Source organism: Haliotis asinina, chromosome 10 (genome assembly GCF_037392515.1).
Source record: "Haliotis asinina isolate JCU_RB_2024 chromosome 10, JCU_Hal_asi_v2, whole genome shotgun sequence".
Taxonomy (NCBI): Eukaryota; Metazoa; Mollusca; class Gastropoda; order Lepetellida; family Haliotidae; genus Haliotis; species Haliotis asinina.
In genome coordinates, this window is record NC_090289.1 from 12,671,143 (window position 1) to 12,688,204 (window position 17,062).

Below are 17,062 nucleotides of genomic sequence, written 5' to 3' on the forward strand. Positions count from 1 at the left end.
CCCAGTTAAGATATGACCCACCATCGGAATTCACAAGTAAATGAGAAAAAATGATTTCCCCTTGTGTCTTGTATGCATGAGCGAGTAAGTGAGTTTATTTAGGTTTATACCGCACTCAACAATATTTTAGCTTTATGACGGTGGTCTGTATATAATCGAGTGTGGACCAGACAATCCAGTGACCAACAGCATGAACATCTATCTACGCAAATGGGACGACGACATATGTGTCAAACAGGTCAACAAGCCTGAACCTTCGCTTCTGTTAGTCGCCCTTTGCGACAAGCATGAGTTAATGAAGGTCAGTTCTATCCCGGATCTTCTCGGGTCCTGCATGTATGGAATCGTATTATTGCCTTCCTCTAATTCAATTATCAATTAGAAGAAACTACAATTTACGTAGTGGATACTTTCATCGGCACAGAGGGGACATCATTAGATTATGTTTTCGTATACTCCGAAGATACTTTAGTATATTTTGTTGATGCTTTCCTCGACATAAATGATACCTTATTTCTAGGTTATCATTCACCAGCGTTGATGATCGTTACCTATACAAAGGAGAGACTTCATGAACTCAGAACACACCGTCATGTACGTATGTGATACTTTCATGGACGTACATGATAATTTATTTCTGCATCGAATATACTTTCCTCATCATTCATTAAGATACTGTCATCGACGTAGGTGATACATGTAGTTTCACCTTTCAAAGGAGACTGTACTGTGTAATTATACACTTTGGTTGTTGGTTGTTTAATTCCGCACTGAGCATAAATAACCGAGTCTAGATCCGACAATCCATATATTACACTAATGTAATATTGCCGTAAAAATATTACACTGCGGTATCTTCAACGGGCGAGTAATAATACTTTATCACATTTTTTGTTTGTGGCACATTGTCGCTTTTTTGCTTCATGAAAAATGTGTGTGTATGCACAATAACAGGATTTTAATTGCAGAATATTAATTAGGGGTAAGACAGTACACTCTGACAACAGTGCGGTACAAACGATTTGTCCTTTGGTTCATTTCATATTCTGAGATATGATCTCATGAGGCAAACTTTTCATTGTTTCTTGAAAAATATATTCTTGGTTATTTTGAAAGAACAAAGAAATAGAAATGAAGGTCCTTAAATTTTTGGATAGCATTATTATGGCATACCAAACTGACAGAATACTGTGATATACCATTTCACCCCTTAAAATAATATCAAACTGAAATGTCAAGCTGATGAAATGTTATTCAATTCTACATTTTTTACATTTCAGTGTCCTCTGCCACATGTCCAAGTGGTGAACCCAGTCACACACCACACGTGGGATGAGGGACGGTACACCACATACGATATCATTATACAGGTACATCGCAATATTAAACAGTTTTATAGATTCAGAAATTACATGTAGGTTATGTTGCATTGTGCGAATACCAGTAATACATAGCAGTCGTATTATTACTCGTTCTTTGGATTTCATGTAATTTTTGTAAGGTCAGATTTTGTATGTGTGTATTATTATTATTAATTTGTTTTGTTTCAAACTATTCCAGATGTAAATTGTTATTTACACACTGCCACCATATATATGCCACAGGAATATTGCTGAGTGTGGCATTAAACTAAACTCACTCACTCAAATATAAATTTTATTCCATAACTATACTCAACCCAGAGTGTACCCTGATCATGATTTCAGACAGCGAACAAGGCCTTCAGTCTACCCAATACAACTGTGAGATGCAGATTTTCTGAGTTTGTCTGGCTCAGGAAACAGTTGAAGTTTCATCACCCAATCAGGTATGTACACAAAATGTCGAAGACTTGAGTCTTTGTGGTCTCGGGAGACTTATGAATACTTAATAAAAATGTAAAATAAACGACTTTAAGTTTGCTTTCCTTTATATTTTTCTTAAATCCTGAAATGGACAACTGATATAAGGAACATATTGCATGCATGTCTGAACAGGAAGTTTCCTTGATCGAAGTATTAATCACTGTCATTTTGAATTGCTGTGTCAACATGAGTTTGGTGGAGGGGTTATGATAACAACCACCCAGCAATCTCTCTCCTTTTTTATACAGTGTAATGTGTTCTTTTAATTTATTCTTATTTCTTTATGTGCAGGACTCCCCCTGATCTTCCACCAAAGAAGTTCTTTCTGCAGAGATTTGATGATGAATTTATCCAGAAGAGACGAGAAGGTCTTGAAAAGTTCCTCAACAGGTATAGATTAAGTCCATTTGTGGACTGCTGAATGTTGTGAGAGTAGATGCCATCTTATCATGCTGAATTGATTAGAGTGCACTTGATATTTCTTCTCAGTCTTTCAGGTATCTATCACTTAAAGCACAGGACATCGTTCACCCATAACAACGAAAGCCCAGGGTCTATGCCCTACATAGCAATAATGCTAAAATATTGCTTAAAGCGATGTAAAATAATACACTTGCCAAGGACACACATGTAGTAACCAAAGCCTAAGGAGTATTTTCCCTGCATCCAGAGCTGGATATTGGGCTGCATATAGTAATACTAATAATACTGAAATAATATTTATCAAGAAACCCTTAGATTTCAAATATATATCTATCTAAATAATTCTCTGATGCAAGTGTATAATGGTTCTCCATTTTCAGTGTGATTGCTGAGAAGTTGTACCTGTCAGACTCTGTGCTGCACCTGTTCCTCCAGACAAACTTGACAGGAAGTAACATCAGTGACTTCATCTCGAGGAAGCTGACGGAGGAATACATTCAGAGTGTGTGGAAGGCAGGGGGCAAGAAGAAGGAAGAGAAAGAGAGAAGGTGAGAACATTTTGAATCTACAAAACAAAATTGTCCTGGTGGTTCTGCTGCTGTTCACAAACAAGTGGAGTGTAACAGCCCTGGTTTGATTCCCATTTCTTGTGCGCCTGTTATTGGTAGCTTCTGGTAGCAGATTGAAACAATACTCACCCTCTCAACCTTTGCAACCATGGACAGTTGTATGTCATTTCCATATATGTTTGTTTCTTGCTTTACTTTCTTGATCTTTTTGTAAGAGGTGATTGTTGTGTCACGTTCACTGACTTGATTCATATGTTAGTTGTTTAGATTGATGCTCATGTTGTTCATCACTGGATTGTCTGATACAAAATTTCACAGGCCACATCCATATACTTGTAGTGCAGCGTTAACTTAACTCACTCACTCACTTGCTATCTGCATGATGATGTGATTAATCACGTAAAGCCACTTTACTTTAAAGCTAATGTCCATTTTGTTTCAGTGTCGTTTGTCAATCACAGTTCTCAATCAGCATTCCCAACACATCAGATGACAGTGGTCTTTCAGACAGTGTTTTGTCCTCAGAGAGTTTTGTATCAATAGAAGCCAGTGATGTAAATAGCAGTGGAAATTCTTCCATGAACAGCAGTGTGTCGGAAGAGGATCCAAAGGCAGATAGCCCCAAGCCAAAGGGAGATAAAACAGTTCTGCCAAATGGAAGCTCACATTATCCTGAGTTAAAATGTGTGACATCTCAAGACTTCCCACATTACAGTATAAACAGTCAAGATGGACTATCTGAATAATGATGGCTTTCTATTAGTGTGACTTTCCTTGTATACAGGACCAGCAAGGATCAAGCATTATGTGTCTACATCTACTAGGTGATAGACAAATACTATTGTGATGCAGTTACTGTAAATAATGAGTAAAGTGTCTTCTAGTCTTGGGAAAATCCCGGTTAAACAAGTCCCCGTGTCTCATATGCTTTATTAATCATGTCATTAACTTCTGTGCCAAAAAAATGTATGTTGTATTTTAATTTGTATTACCAAAAGAGCAAGCAAAAAGATTATATATGCATTAATGTTGGTAAAAAAGATTTATTGATTTAGCATTTTTACCTTTTCATGTAAAATACAGTTTTAATGTTTTGAAAATATGTCTTATGTTGGGTATAAAAAAGTTTTAATTGACAACAGGTGTCTTAGTTAGGACTGACCCAATTTTAGGAGTCTTGGATTTTACAATTGAAAATAAATTGATTCAGAAAATGGAATCTTAATAGAAAATAATTGTACCTCATTAATACATCCTTTTCTCAAGAGTAGGAAATTGTAGGAAATTATTAAAATATTCCTTTTGGTTACAGTTATCCATATTGATTCCTTTAGGTATAGGAACAAAGTAATTGTTACAAAACAATAGTACCAACTCGTCCAAAGCACTGACATCACCTGTGTCTGTTATGAATGAAATATGGTGTAGATACTTGCAAAACTAAATTTGAGATTAGTTGAATAAGTTAAAATGACACAAATAATTTAAATTTAATTAGCTTATGCAGAGAAAGTTCTGTATCAGTATGTGATATGATGAATCTTTGCCTCATTCAACATTCAGCATTTTATGTATTTAAAATGTCTTTGTATGTAAGATTTATAGTGTACATAATTTGATCTGTATATAGAAAGGTGTTCTACCTCAGTGAATGTGATACGAATTTGTCTTGTCAGTATTTTTTTAGCATGTCCCTTCAAAAAAGGAAACTAACTATTTTATCGATATTTAACTATTTTTAGGACTACTGTTTATATACTGGTTGCTAACCAACTAAGTAAATGACAATTTGTATATCTAATCCAATTTAGTAGTAGCAGTACAAAGGAGACTTAACGACAAAACAACCTTCATGGAAGCTGTATTGACAATTACTTTAGCAAGGTTTCCACATACTATATTTGCCATATTAATGGCTGGGCTTGAATAATAACTCATTAGCACCTGAACAAAACTGTTACTCCATTAGCTCTAAATGGGTGCCAAGTAACTCTTAAAGAATAGTTAGTAAAACTGAAACTCCTCCATGTTTTAGTATGCCTCACATTTTCAATTTGCCTTAGTGCTCTTATGACAGTAATTACGGTTGATGTCTTATTTTGTTTGACTAATGTTCTGAATATGGTGCATTTGTGATAGCATTTTTTTCGCAGCCCAAGAATAAAAAAATCATAAGTTTATTACTTTGTTTGACTTTTTTGTGAATTGACCATTTTCAGAACCTGGAGACAGTTCTTATTTTGTCAAAGCCTGGTCACCTGTTTAAGTCTTCTCCCTTACACCCAGGCTGGTTCTGTTCACTCCCAAAACATCATTGTAATTTATTAACTAATAGCAGTACCAGGTAAAAATAATTGTGGAGATAGTGTCCACTTGAAAATTAAAAGGTTTAGTACATTGCAAAATAGTCTATTCTGTTTATATATGTCTATTTGCAAATTTGCATGGAAATTTAGTTCCAAGCATCACTTACACACCACTCTGTCTATTTTTAGTGTAAAACATGAGCGCTTGTGAGTACATAGGTCTGCAATGATTCAGATTCATAGAAAATCTGACGTCTTGGTTTCGATAACTTGATAACCATTATCACAATTTTGATTCAATATTTGAATACCTTTTTGAATTGTGACCACATAGCCACAACAATATTTTGACTCCAACTCAATAAGTTTCGAGCTCTGAAATAAGGCAAAACGTGATTGGTTGCTAATTATCCAGTGTGTACTGAGACATTGCAAGGATGACGATGGATTTCGCTCAGAAAAAAGACTGAACTAAATGAAATCTGATGCTTTTAATGATATGAAGAATCAAATGGAAAATGACTGAATCAAGGCCCCAATACTGAAAATCGAATGTGTGTGAACCATTGCAGTGCTAGTGATTCATGGATTTTTAATACCTGTATGGTCATACATTTTATCACTATATTGATGTAGAAATGTTGCAGATTCTCCAGGACAGTATTTTCCAGCTAGCAAAAAGCAGATTCTGAACGGTGACAGAACAAAGTTCTGATCCACCTGCAACAATGTGAACTTACGAAAAGAAAGTACTGTTTTGTGATACAAATCACATCCATTTCATTAGCTGACTTATCATAGCTCAGTCTCTCTGTATCATCCATCATTACACTCCAGGCAGAACCATCCTCCAACCCCAACCTACATGCATGTTGTTATAGGTGACCAACAGAAACAGGTTGGTCAGCATAGGTCCATCCTCATGATGTGGACCACAGGATTGTCTGGTCCATACAGTCATCCAGTTGTATAGCTGGAATACTGCTATCAAACAACAATCAACCACTTGTCCACGTGTACATCAAATCCTAAGTTGGTTCTTTTATGCTCTTCAGTATCTACTTTTGATTCTAGAGGACTTCTGCTTATCTCAAACACACAAACTGTTTCTTTCATAGTTTGTTTCCTGAAGTTAGTGATGTATTTATTGCCATTTTGCGTTATTTGGGGGTACCAAGATAAAACAGTCTAAGTAAACTTAGCCTCAGTACTTTTCGTCACACTCCACTACTGAGTCCAACAAAAACCTTATGGGAGGTTGCGTCAGGTAACCTTTGAGATTGACCAATCAGAACACAGCTTATCAATTCAGGAAAGTGGACATTCGCATATACCTTTGGAACTTTTTATCTTGAAAAGGTTCGTACCCAAACGATTCCGAATGCTATGGTAACCATGTCAACAGAAACCCCAAAGCGTACATACTGCAGGTCAAATAACTGTGTTATATGCAGATTTTTGTTTGTGGGGAGATCTGTCAGTGATCTGAATATTTTGAAACTCCCTCCGATCCCTAAATAGTATCCGTTGTCTAATTGGTCCAATCTATTTAACCGTCTCTCGTTCGATTGGAAGGTCACTGGTCGCTCAAAGGTTACCTGATGCAAACTTCTACTAGGTTTCGTTAGACTCAGTGGTGGGGTGTAAAGTTTACTTAGACTGCAAGATAGAAAGTCAAAACAGGGATCATGAGGCTGGAATATGGCCAAAAACAGTTTGCTTGAGCTTGACAGATAATATGTAGAAAAATAAAACATAAAAACAGTTGCATTTTTATAACTGTCCAGGTGAGGCTGACCAGTTTTGGGACACCCCTCGTAGACAAGCGGATCCCATAGTGCAGCAAGATGCCCTCAATCTTGCTTCTGGGACTAGTAGCAGTTGTATTAACAGAAGTTCCGATGACACTGGCTCCTTTTCAGTGAGCAAAGCTGAGGAAGCAAACAATTGATGGGATCTGTTTTTTGCTGATTTTTCACATGCGATACTTCAGATTCATAATGTGAATAGTTCAGAATAAGAAAATTAACATCAGAAGTGTATACCATAACAACAACTGTATAACGTCAAAAAGAAATCACCAAAATTTGTTTGACACTGGCCTCTAATTGGTATATGCTCTGACAAAAATTTGAAACCAGGAAATTGAAAATTACGGTTCCTTAAACTGTGACTGCAGAATACAGGATTGATTGAGGTAGTATGTTGCCATGGAACAATCAATGGTTCAACAAATGTCTTTAATGACATGACATCTAACAGGAAACATGGCAGTAATCTCATTTGAATTAATAGTAAACTACACACAATCAGGTGCTGCAGCTTGTTTGATTTATTGATGGTCAACGGTCAACCTTGTGTACAAAGCTAAGACCTGGGATCAAAATTGAGATCTTGATAAAATTTGACAGAGCAATACAGAACTACCTCATCCATAGTGTTTCTGATTTCAAAATTAACCTTATCATTTGACGTCTGCTCTGACCAGAAGTCTACCCTCAGTAGGTCCCCGAGACTGCATTCCTTAATGTAACCCACCTCGGCAACCTTCACAGGTCGATATAGTTCTAGAACATTGGTGGTCTTGTCTCTGTCATGTTTCAACCCAGCAAAAGCTTCCAGGCAAAACTTCAGATAACTTGTCCAGTTTACATGTAAATACGTATCCGTATCACTTGGCTGTACTGTCAGTGAATATGAGCTGATCTCTGATTGGCTTGGACGTGGAACTGGTTCTACGCGAAGTGCACTTCCTGTCAAGTTGATCTTGGAATACTTTTCCTTCCACCAATCAGGATGAGCTGCAGGACGATGGGTTTCCTTGGAAACTGAAACTGTTTGTTGTTGACAGCTTGCCAGAAGCAGACCAGTTTTGGATTCAGTAATTTTTGTTTCTAGGTTTATAGAAGATTTACCATAGTATAGGAGTTTCTTATTCAACTGGAGGGGACTTTTAGCCACAGAATAACTATACATCTCTGGACGGATATCCAGCCTTGCAGATGCGATGAATGCCAAGTACTGCTCATAGAGAGTGTGGAAGTTAAGGTAGGAACGGTCATCGTGAGGAATGGTGTTGAAACTCATTGCTCGTCCAGAATCCACAAGGTTCAGCACATGCCATGGCTTCACATGGGCTGAAATGTCAACATGTTGAAATATTCCAGATTACAGGAAATCAATGAATTCCCGATTTTTTAATTTCAGTAGTTCTGGTACAAGCTTGATATTGCTACACACAAATTTACAGTTGGTGAGGTTCTTTAATCATTCTGACAGTTTGGTTTTTTTTGTTGTTGTTCAACACCACCTCAGCAAAATTCCAGCTATACAACGCTAATCTCAGGGCTCACACATGCTTGATATGCTTGAAATTTGATCCTACCCCAAAAAGACCATAACTTTAGCACAAATTGTCAAGATCTTGCAGGAAACTACAAAATACCTCGGAATGTGTTTTAATTAATCTCCACTGCAAAGCAAAAGTTTCCCATTACAGTGATGTAGTTATTTTTCATTGATGTTCAGTCCTAGATTCAACCAACTTCATGTTTATTCATTTATGTATTTGATGTTTCCACACAGTCTGGAAATTATTGGGCCTTCAGTGTTTGCCTTGGCACAGAAAACCTGCATATTTGATGCACAAATTATCTCAAATATGTAGTGAATTTAAAAGTATGCATCATTACTGATGCAGTACTATGGGGCCCTAAGTTTAGATAATCTGAGCTTGAAATTTGCTATTATTTAAAACTACTTTATTGTTTGCCAGTTAACTACTCAGTGCTTATTAAACACCTGACCTGTTTCACTTTGTTATTAAACAATCACAGTTGATGTCTTGATGAAAGTTCCATACTCCCCAAAACCTATCCACAAGTCCCTCTCATGACACCAGGGAGTCATGATGATGCCTAAACATTCATGTCTAGGGCAAAGACTGTTCCTTGAAAGGTTCTAAAAGGTCAGAATGTGAAGACTTGTAATCGTATGTACCCTCCCTGGGTCTGTAAATAACAAAGTCTGGGCCAGCCAATTCTGTGACTGACTTCATGAACAACAAGAACTAAGTCACTCATTTAGATCAAATATATTTGGATATATCTTCAACAAAATTAAGTTGCTGGCAATATTAAATTATTCTAATGGTGAGCTTCATGAGGAAAATCAATAAAGATCTTTTTCTATCTAACATGAATTAATTCAAAAAGAAAGTACATGAATTCTCTTCGTAATTCATGTTTGCACTTTTCAACATGATCAGTTCAGGCTCAGTGAAATAATCAGGATTTAGCTATCACCTGTTCATCCTTGGAAAAGGGAGGTTGGGCAGACTGGTGGTTAAAATGTTTGTTTTTCCAGATGCAGTTATTTCATTTCATAAATTCACATGTCATACAATAATGCAGGGGTGGTGAAGTAGCCTGGTGGTTTGAGTGTCCATTCATCATGCACGTTTATAGTCACAGCGACAGTATTTCATCCACACCTCCATCACGCCAAAGACAGTGGTTCAATTCCCCATGGGTACAACGTGCTGGAATAAACTTTTTTGAATTTACCTTTGTATGGAGTAACAGCTTCCCTGGTTCATTGACTCCAGGCTATACAAAACACAGCTACCGGGAAAATAACTCGTCCATGAAGAGACCACATCACCCCTAGGTTAAGACAACTCCATTGGTTAATGGCTATATGTTGTAAGACCCATAAAATTCAAGATGCTCACCATCATCTTCAAGTGGCTTAGACCAACACTATTTCAATGCACTTGTCACCCCTTCTAAATAACCATAGACCAGCAAGAACTCTTAGATCACAAGATAAGATCTGTTTATCAGCAGACCATCCAGAACCAAATACAGGGACCACTGCTTTGAACGTGCAGTTCATATGCTATGAAACAACCTCCCTATGTTGCAAAAATCTGCTCCAAGTTTAGAAACATCTGAAGACATGTCTATTTGAAATGAAATAGACTGAACAGTACAAGTGCCTGTGAACAGTCTAGCTGGAATTCAGTGCTATAAAAGTGGATTATCAAAAGCAGGGTAAAACCAAACTCATTCACTATTCAGCACATGCCTCACATTCCAAACATGAACAATGATTCTTGAATATTTGAAGGTCAAGTAACATTCTTCAGTTACCTTTGCCATCAAATGCTTTGTAGGAGATTCCCCCTGGGAGGGACAGAACACACTGATGGGGAGAGGGGAATTCACGCTTCACCCCATGGCCTATCTGCTGGGCAATACTGCAGGAACAAGACAGTAGCTGTTAGAAGTATGATCATTTCTTCTTCATTAAATGAGAGAGAATTTTATTTCACTCATTGGCCTTATGGGCCAGAGTACAAAAAATAGATAATTGATTGTTTGTGCACATACAATACAGATACATAAATATAATGCATCAATATAGCAGTTAAACAGGTAGGTTTCCTGTCAGGTAAATTGCTAAGCTTTTAATAAGATTCATATTTTTTGTACCTAACAACTGCTTTAACTTAAGAGACATATTGTTTTATAATGATATTATGTTTTAACTGCACCCAACTTTGATGGTAGTAAGGACATACTTATAGAAAGTCTTCTGTGACATCAAACTGACACTTGCTACATATTGCTATAGTATTGTCTACATTTTCCTTATTGAAACACAACATTATGTTATTAGAAAAGTTAGGAATACAATCAAAGTCACAACCAGATATTTTGAGAATCAGTCCAAGTGTAAATAAAGTATCTTTCAACATCACTTTGATGTAATAGCACATTAACTGAGTTTAGTTAATAACCGTGAACAATTAATGACACAGTGTTGATGCATACGTTGCAAGTTTGTTATCATTAGTAGTTTGTGACTGTACAAATTTCATTTCAAGTGTAACATTGTTACTGCAAATGTGTATAAATAGGGCAAGGGACATAACTCTGTCTCATGGATCAAAGTTCAACCTTCACATCGATCCACTGTGGCTTGTAACGCTAAAACTGCCTTCAAGGTATAGACTGTCACTGACGACGTCTTTACTATATATTTCCCGTCAGTCACAGCATATACCATGGTGGCAGTTTTAGCGTTACAAGCCCCTGCGTGCCAAACTGGCTAACACACTAATTCTGGGATCGAGGTTTCTGAGACTGAATAGAATTTTAGACATTCTCTGTGATTACTCAACCAAGATAGAAAACCCCTTATTAGATTTAACAGAAACCGATCCATGATTTATTTAAGTAGCCCTAACAATTCCTGTTATTTAGTCTTACCGAGAAAAGCATTCGATTATATTTCTGGACGTCATTTCGGGAAGTCGGGTTTTCATTGAGTTCAAAGGGAAGTAACATCCTTCAATGGTTTTAAAGCGCCCTTAAAATATACCGAGCGCTCCACTGTCGATAGATTTGAGAAGCACACAATTAAGGGACCCCACAAAACAAATTCAGAATTGCAGTAAAATGTTGTGTATTTTATCCAGTCATTTTGTCTCTCGCGGACGTCTGTCTAATCCCCAATTAAGATATGACCCACCATCGGAATTCACAAGTAAATGAGAAAAAATGATTTCCCCTTGTGTCTTGTATGCATGAGCGAGTAAGTGAGTTTATTTAGGTTTATACCGCACTCAACAATATTTTAGCTTTATGACGGTGGTCTGTATATAATCGAGTGTGGACCAGACAATCCAGTGACCAACAGCATGAACATCTATCTACGCAAATGGGACGACGACATATGTGTCAAACAGGTCAACAAGCCTGAACCTTCGCTTCTGTTAGTCGCCCTTTGCGACAAGCATGAGTTAATGAAGGTCAGTTCTATCCCGGATCTTCTCGGGTCCTGCATGTATGGAATCGTATTATTGCCTTCCTCTAATTCAATTATCAATTAGAAGAAACTACAATTTACGTAGTGGATACTTTCATCGGCACAGAGGGGACATCATTAGATTATGTTTTCGTATACTCCGAAGATACTTTAGTATATTTTGTTGATGCTTTCCTCGACATAAATGATACCTTATTTCTAGGTTATCATTCACCAGCGTTGATGATCGTTACCTATACAAAGGAGAGACTTCATGAACTCAGAACACACCGTCATGTACGTATGTGATACTTTCATGGACGTACATGATAATTTATTTCTGCATCGAATATACTTTCCTCATCATTCATTAAGATACTGTCATCGACGTAGGTGATACATGTAGTTTCACCTTTCAAAGGAGACTGTACTGTGTAATTATACACTTTGGTTGTTGGTTGTTTAATTCCGCACTGAGCATAAATAACCGAGTCTAGATCCGACAATCCATATATTACACTAATGTAATATTGCCGTAAAAATATTACACTGCGGTATCTTCAACGGGCGAGTAATAATACTTTATCACATTTTTTGTTTGTGGCACATTGTCGCTTTTTTGCTTCATGAAAAATGTGTGTGTATGCACAATAACAGGATTTTAATTGCAGAATATTAATTAGGGGTAAGACAGTACACTCTGACAACAGTGCGGTACAAACGATTTGTCCTTTGGTTCATTTCATATTCTGAGATATGATCTCATGAGGCAAACTTTTCATTGTTTCTTGAAAAATATATTCTTGGTTATTTTGAAAGAACAAAGAAATAGAAATGAAGGTCCTTAAATTTTTGGATAGCATTATTATGGCATACCAAACTGACAGAATACTGTGATATACCATTTCACCCCTTAAAATAATATCAAACTGAAATGTCAAGCTGATGAAATGTTATTCAATTCTACATTTTTTACATTTCAGTGTCCTCTGCCACATGTCCAAGTGGTGAACCCAGTCACACACCACACGTGGGATGAGGGACGGTACACCACATACGATATCATTATACAGGTACATCACAATATTAAACAGTTTTATAGATTCAGAAATTACATGTAGGTTATGTTGCATTGTGTGAATACCAGTAATACATAGCAGTCGTATTATTACTCGTTCTTTGGATTTCATGTAATTTTTGTAAGGTCAGATTTTGTATGTGTGTATTATTATTATTAATTTGTTTTGTTTCAAACTATTCCAGATGTAAATTGTTATTTACACACTGCCACCATATATATGCCACAGGAATATTGCTGAGTGTGGCATTAAACTAAACTCACTCACTCAAATATAAATTTTATTCCATAACTATACTCAACCCAGAGTGTACCCTGATCATGATTTCAGACAGCGAACAAGGCCTTCAGTCTACCCAATACAACTGTGAGATGCAGATTTTCTGAGTTTGTCTGGCTCAGGAAACAGTTGAAGTTTCATCACCCAATCAGGTATGTACACAAAATGTCGAAGACTTGAGTCTTTGTGGTCTCGGGAGACTTATGAATACTTAATAGAAATGTAAAATAAACGACTTTAAGTTTGCTTTCCTTTATATTTTTCTTAAATCCTGAAATGGACAACTGATATAAGGAACATATTGCATGCATGTCTGAACAGGAAGTTTCCTTGATCGAAGTATTAATCACTGTCATTTTGAATTGCTGTGTCAACATGAGTTTGGTGGAGGGGTTATGATAACAACCACCCAGCAATCTCTCTCCTTTTTTATACAGTGTAATGTGTTCTTTTAATTTATTCTTATTTCTTTATGTGCAGGACTCCCCCTGATCTTCCACCAAAGAAGTTCTTTCTGCAGAGATTTGATGATGAATTTATCCAGAAGAGACGAGAAGGTCTTGAAAAGTTCCTCAACAGGTATAGATTAAGTCCATTTGTGGACTGCTGAATGTTGTGAGAGTAGATGCCATCTTATCATGCTGAATTGATTAGAGTGCACTTGATATTTCTTCTCAGTCTTTCAGGTATCTATCACTTAAAGCACAGGACATCGTTCACCCATAACAACGAAAGCCCAGGGTCTATGCCCTACATAGCAATAATGCTAAAATATTGCTTAAAGCGATGTACAATAATACACTTGCCAAGGACACACATGTAGTAACCAAAGCCTAAGGAGTATTTTCCCTGCATCCAGAGCTGGATATTGGGCTGCATATAGTAATACTAATAATACTGAAATAATATTTATCAAGAAACCCTTAGATTTCAAATATATATCTATCTAAATAATTCTCTGATGCAAGTGTATAATGGTTCTCCATTTTCAGTGTGATTGCTGAGAAGTTGTACCTGTCAGACTCTGTGCTGCACCTGTTCCTCCAGACAAACTTGACAGGAAGTAACATCAGTGACTTCATCTCGAGGAAGCTGACGGAGGAATACATTCAGAGTGTGTGGAAGGCAGGGGGCAAGAAGAAGGAAGAGAAAGAGAGAAGGTGAGAACATTTTAAATCTACAAAACAAAATTGTCCTGGTGGTTCTGCTGCTGTTCACAAACAAGTGGAGTGTAACAGCCCTGGTTTGATTCCCATTTCTTGTGCGCCTGTTATTGGTAGCTTCTGGTAGCAGATTGAAACAATACTCACCCTCTCAACCTTTGCAACCATGGACAGTTGTATGTCATTTCCATATTTGTTAGTTTCTTGCTTTACTTTCTTGATCTTTTTGTAAGAGGTGATTGTTGTGTCACGTTCACTGACTTGATTGATATGTTAGTTGTTTAGATTGATGCTCATGTTGTTCATCACTGGATTGTCTGATACAAAATTTCACAGGCCACATCCATATACTTGTAGTGCAGCGTTAACTTAACTCACTCACTCCCTTGCTATCTGCATGATGATGTGATTAATCACGTAAAGCCACTTTACTTTAAAGCTAATGTCCATTTTGTTTCAGTGTCGTTTGTCAATCACAGTTCTCAATCAGCATTCCCAACACATCAGATGACAGTGGTCTTTCAGACAGTGTTTTGTCCTCAGAGAGTTTTGTATCAATAGAAGCCAGTGATGTAAATAGCAGTGGAAATTCTTCCATGAACAGCAGTGTGTCGGAAGAGGATCCAAAGGTAGATAGCCCCAAGCCAAAGGGAGATAAAACAGTTCTGCCAAATGGAAGCTCACATTATCCTGAGTTAAAATGTGTGACATCTCAAGACTTCCCACATTACAGTATAAACAGTCAAGATGGACTATCTGAATAATGATGGCTTTCTATTAGTGTGACTTTCCTTGTATACAGGACCAGCAAGGATCAAGCATTATGTGTCTACATCTACTAGGTGATAGACAAATACTATTGTGATGCAGTTACTGTAAATAATGAGTAAAGTGTCTTCTAGTCTTGGGAAAATCCCGGTTAAACAAGTCCCCGTGTCTCATATGCTTTATTAATCATGTCATTAACTTCTGTGCCAAAAAAATGTATGTTGTATTTTAATTTGTATTACCAAAAGAGCAAGCAAAAAGATTATATATGCATTAATGTTGGTAAAAAAGATTTATTGATTTAGCATTTTTACCTTTTCATGTAAAATACAGTTTTAATGTTTTGAAAATATGTCTTATGTTGGGTATAAAAAAGTTTTAATTGACAACAGGTGTCTTAGTTAGGACTGACCCAATTTTAGGAGTCTTGGATTTTAGAATTGAAAATAAATTGATTCAGAAAATGGAATCTTAATAGAAAATAATTGTACCTCATTAATACATCCTTTTCTCAAGAGTAGGAAATTGTAGGAAATTATTAAAATATTCCTTTTGGTTACAGTTATCCATATTGATTCCTTTAGGTATAGGAACAAAGTAATTGTTACAATACAATAGTACCAACTCGTCCAAAGCACTGACATCACCTGTGTCTGTTATGAATGAAATATGGTGTAGATACTTGCAAAACTAAATTTGAGATTAGTTGAATAAGTTAAAATGACACAAATAATTTAAATTTAATTAGCTTATGCAAAGAAAGTTCTGTATCAGTATGTGATATGATGAATCTTTGCCTCATTCAACATTCAGCATTTTATGTATTTAAAATGTCTTTGTATGTAAGATTTATAGTGTACATAATTTGATCTGTATATAGAAAGGTGTTCTACCTCAGTGAATGTGATACGAATTTGTCTTGTCAGTATTTTTTTAGCATGTCCCTTCAAAAAAAGGAAACTAACTATTTTATCGATATTTAACTAATTTTAGGACTACTGTTTATATAATGGTTGCTAACCAACTAAGTAAATGACAATTTGCATATCTAATCCTATTTAGTAGTAGCAGTACAAAGGAGACTTAACGACAAAACAACCTTCATGGAAGCTGTATTGACAATTACTTTAGCAAGGTTTCCACATACTATATTTGCCATATTAATGGCTGGGCTTGAATAATAACTCATTAGCACCTGAACAAAACTGTCACTCCATTAGCTCTAAATGGGTGCCAAGTAACTCTTAAAGAATAGTTAGTAAAACTGAAACTCCTCCATGTTTTAATATGCCTCACATTTTTCAATTTGCCTTAGTGCTCTTATGACAGTAATTACGGTTGATGTCTTATTTTGTTTGACTAATGTTCTGAATATGGTGCATTTGTGATAGCATTTTTTTCGCAGCCCAAGAATAAAAAAATCATAAGTTTATTACTTTGTTTGACTTTTTTGTGAATTGACCATTTTCAGAACCTGGAGACAGTTCTTATTTTGTCAAAGCCTGGTCACCTGTTTAAGTCTTCTCCCTTACACCCAGGCTGGTTCTGTTCACTCCCAAAACATCATTGTAATTTATTAACTAATAGCAGTACCAGGTAAAAATAATTGTGGAGATAGTGTCCACTTGAAAATTAAAAGGTTTAGTACATTGCAAAATAGTCTATTCTGTTTATATATGTCTATTTGCAAATTTGCATGGAAATTTAGTTCCAAGCATCACTTACACACCACTCTGTCTATTTTTAGTGTAAAACATGTGTGCTTGTGAGTACATAGGTCTGCAATGATTCAGATTCATAGAAAATCTGACGTCTTGG

At 36.4% G+C, this 17,062-nt stretch overlaps 3 protein-coding genes across 3 annotated transcripts; 2 read left to right on the plus strand and 1 right to left on the minus strand.

The window, feature by feature from the left end:
* Positions 1-190: 190 nt before the first annotated feature.
* Positions 191-3,582, plus strand: LOC137297885 (sorting nexin-10-like). Its single transcript, XM_067829859.1, has 6 exons — positions 191-301; positions 1,281-1,370; positions 1,707-1,807; positions 2,136-2,234; positions 2,648-2,815; positions 3,279-3,582. The coding sequence occupies exons 1-6, from the start codon at positions 191-193 to the stop codon at positions 3,580-3,582; spliced, it is 873 nt and encodes a 290-aa protein (XP_067685960.1).
* Positions 3,583-5,618: 2,036 nt separating this feature from the next.
* LOC137298560 (uncharacterized) lies at positions 5,619-11,487 on the minus strand. The gene is made up of 3 exons (XM_067830859.1): positions 11,418-11,487; positions 10,296-10,402; positions 5,619-8,279 (listed from the first exon to the last, which is right to left on the minus strand). The coding sequence occupies exons 1-3, from the start codon at positions 11,471-11,473 to the stop codon at positions 7,510-7,512; spliced, it is 933 nt and encodes a 310-aa protein (XP_067686960.1). The 5' UTR covers positions 11,474-11,487; the 3' UTR covers positions 5,619-7,509.
* Positions 11,488-11,848: 361 nt separating this feature from the next.
* Positions 11,849-15,240, plus strand: LOC137297886 (sorting nexin-10-like). Its single transcript, XM_067829860.1, has 6 exons — positions 11,849-11,959; positions 12,939-13,028; positions 13,365-13,465; positions 13,794-13,892; positions 14,306-14,473; positions 14,937-15,240. Exons 1-6 carry the CDS (start codon positions 11,849-11,851, stop codon positions 15,238-15,240), a joined length of 873 nt encoding a protein of 290 aa, XP_067685961.1.
* The last annotated feature ends 1,822 nt before the right edge of the window (positions 15,241-17,062 follow it).

Excerpts from the sequence above, each read along its gene's own strand:
- LOC137297885 (XM_067829859.1), top strand. The coding sequence starts at position 191 with ATGAACATCTATCTACGCAAATGGGACGACGACATATGTGTCAAACAG. Across the intron at positions 1,371-1,706 it reads CATACGATATCATTATACAG|ACAGCGAACAAGGCCTTCAG; the intron begins GTACATCGCAAT and ends TCATGATTTCAG. Across the intron at positions 2,235-2,647 it reads CTTGAAAAGTTCCTCAACAG|TGTGATTGCTGAGAAGTTGT; the intron begins GTATAGATTAAG and ends CTCCATTTTCAG.
- LOC137298560 (XM_067830859.1), bottom strand. The coding sequence starts at position 11,473 with ATGAAAACCCGACTTCCCGAAATGACGTCCAGAAATATAATCGAATGC. Across the intron at positions 10,403-11,417 it reads ATAATCGAATGCTTTTCTCG|TATTGCCCAGCAGATAGGCC; the intron begins GTAAGACTAAAT and ends TTGTTCCTGCAG. Across the intron at positions 8,280-10,295 it reads CAAAGCATTTGATGGCAAAG|CCCATGTGAAGCCATGGCAT; the intron begins GTAACTGAAGAA and ends TTGACATTTCAG.
- LOC137297886 (XM_067829860.1), top strand. The coding sequence starts at position 11,849 with ATGAACATCTATCTACGCAAATGGGACGACGACATATGTGTCAAACAG. Across the intron at positions 11,960-12,938 it reads ACAAGCATGAGTTAATGAAG|TGTCCTCTGCCACATGTCCA; the intron begins GTCAGTTCTATC and ends TTTACATTTCAG. Across the intron at positions 13,893-14,305 it reads CTTGAAAAGTTCCTCAACAG|TGTGATTGCTGAGAAGTTGT; the intron begins GTATAGATTAAG and ends CTCCATTTTCAG.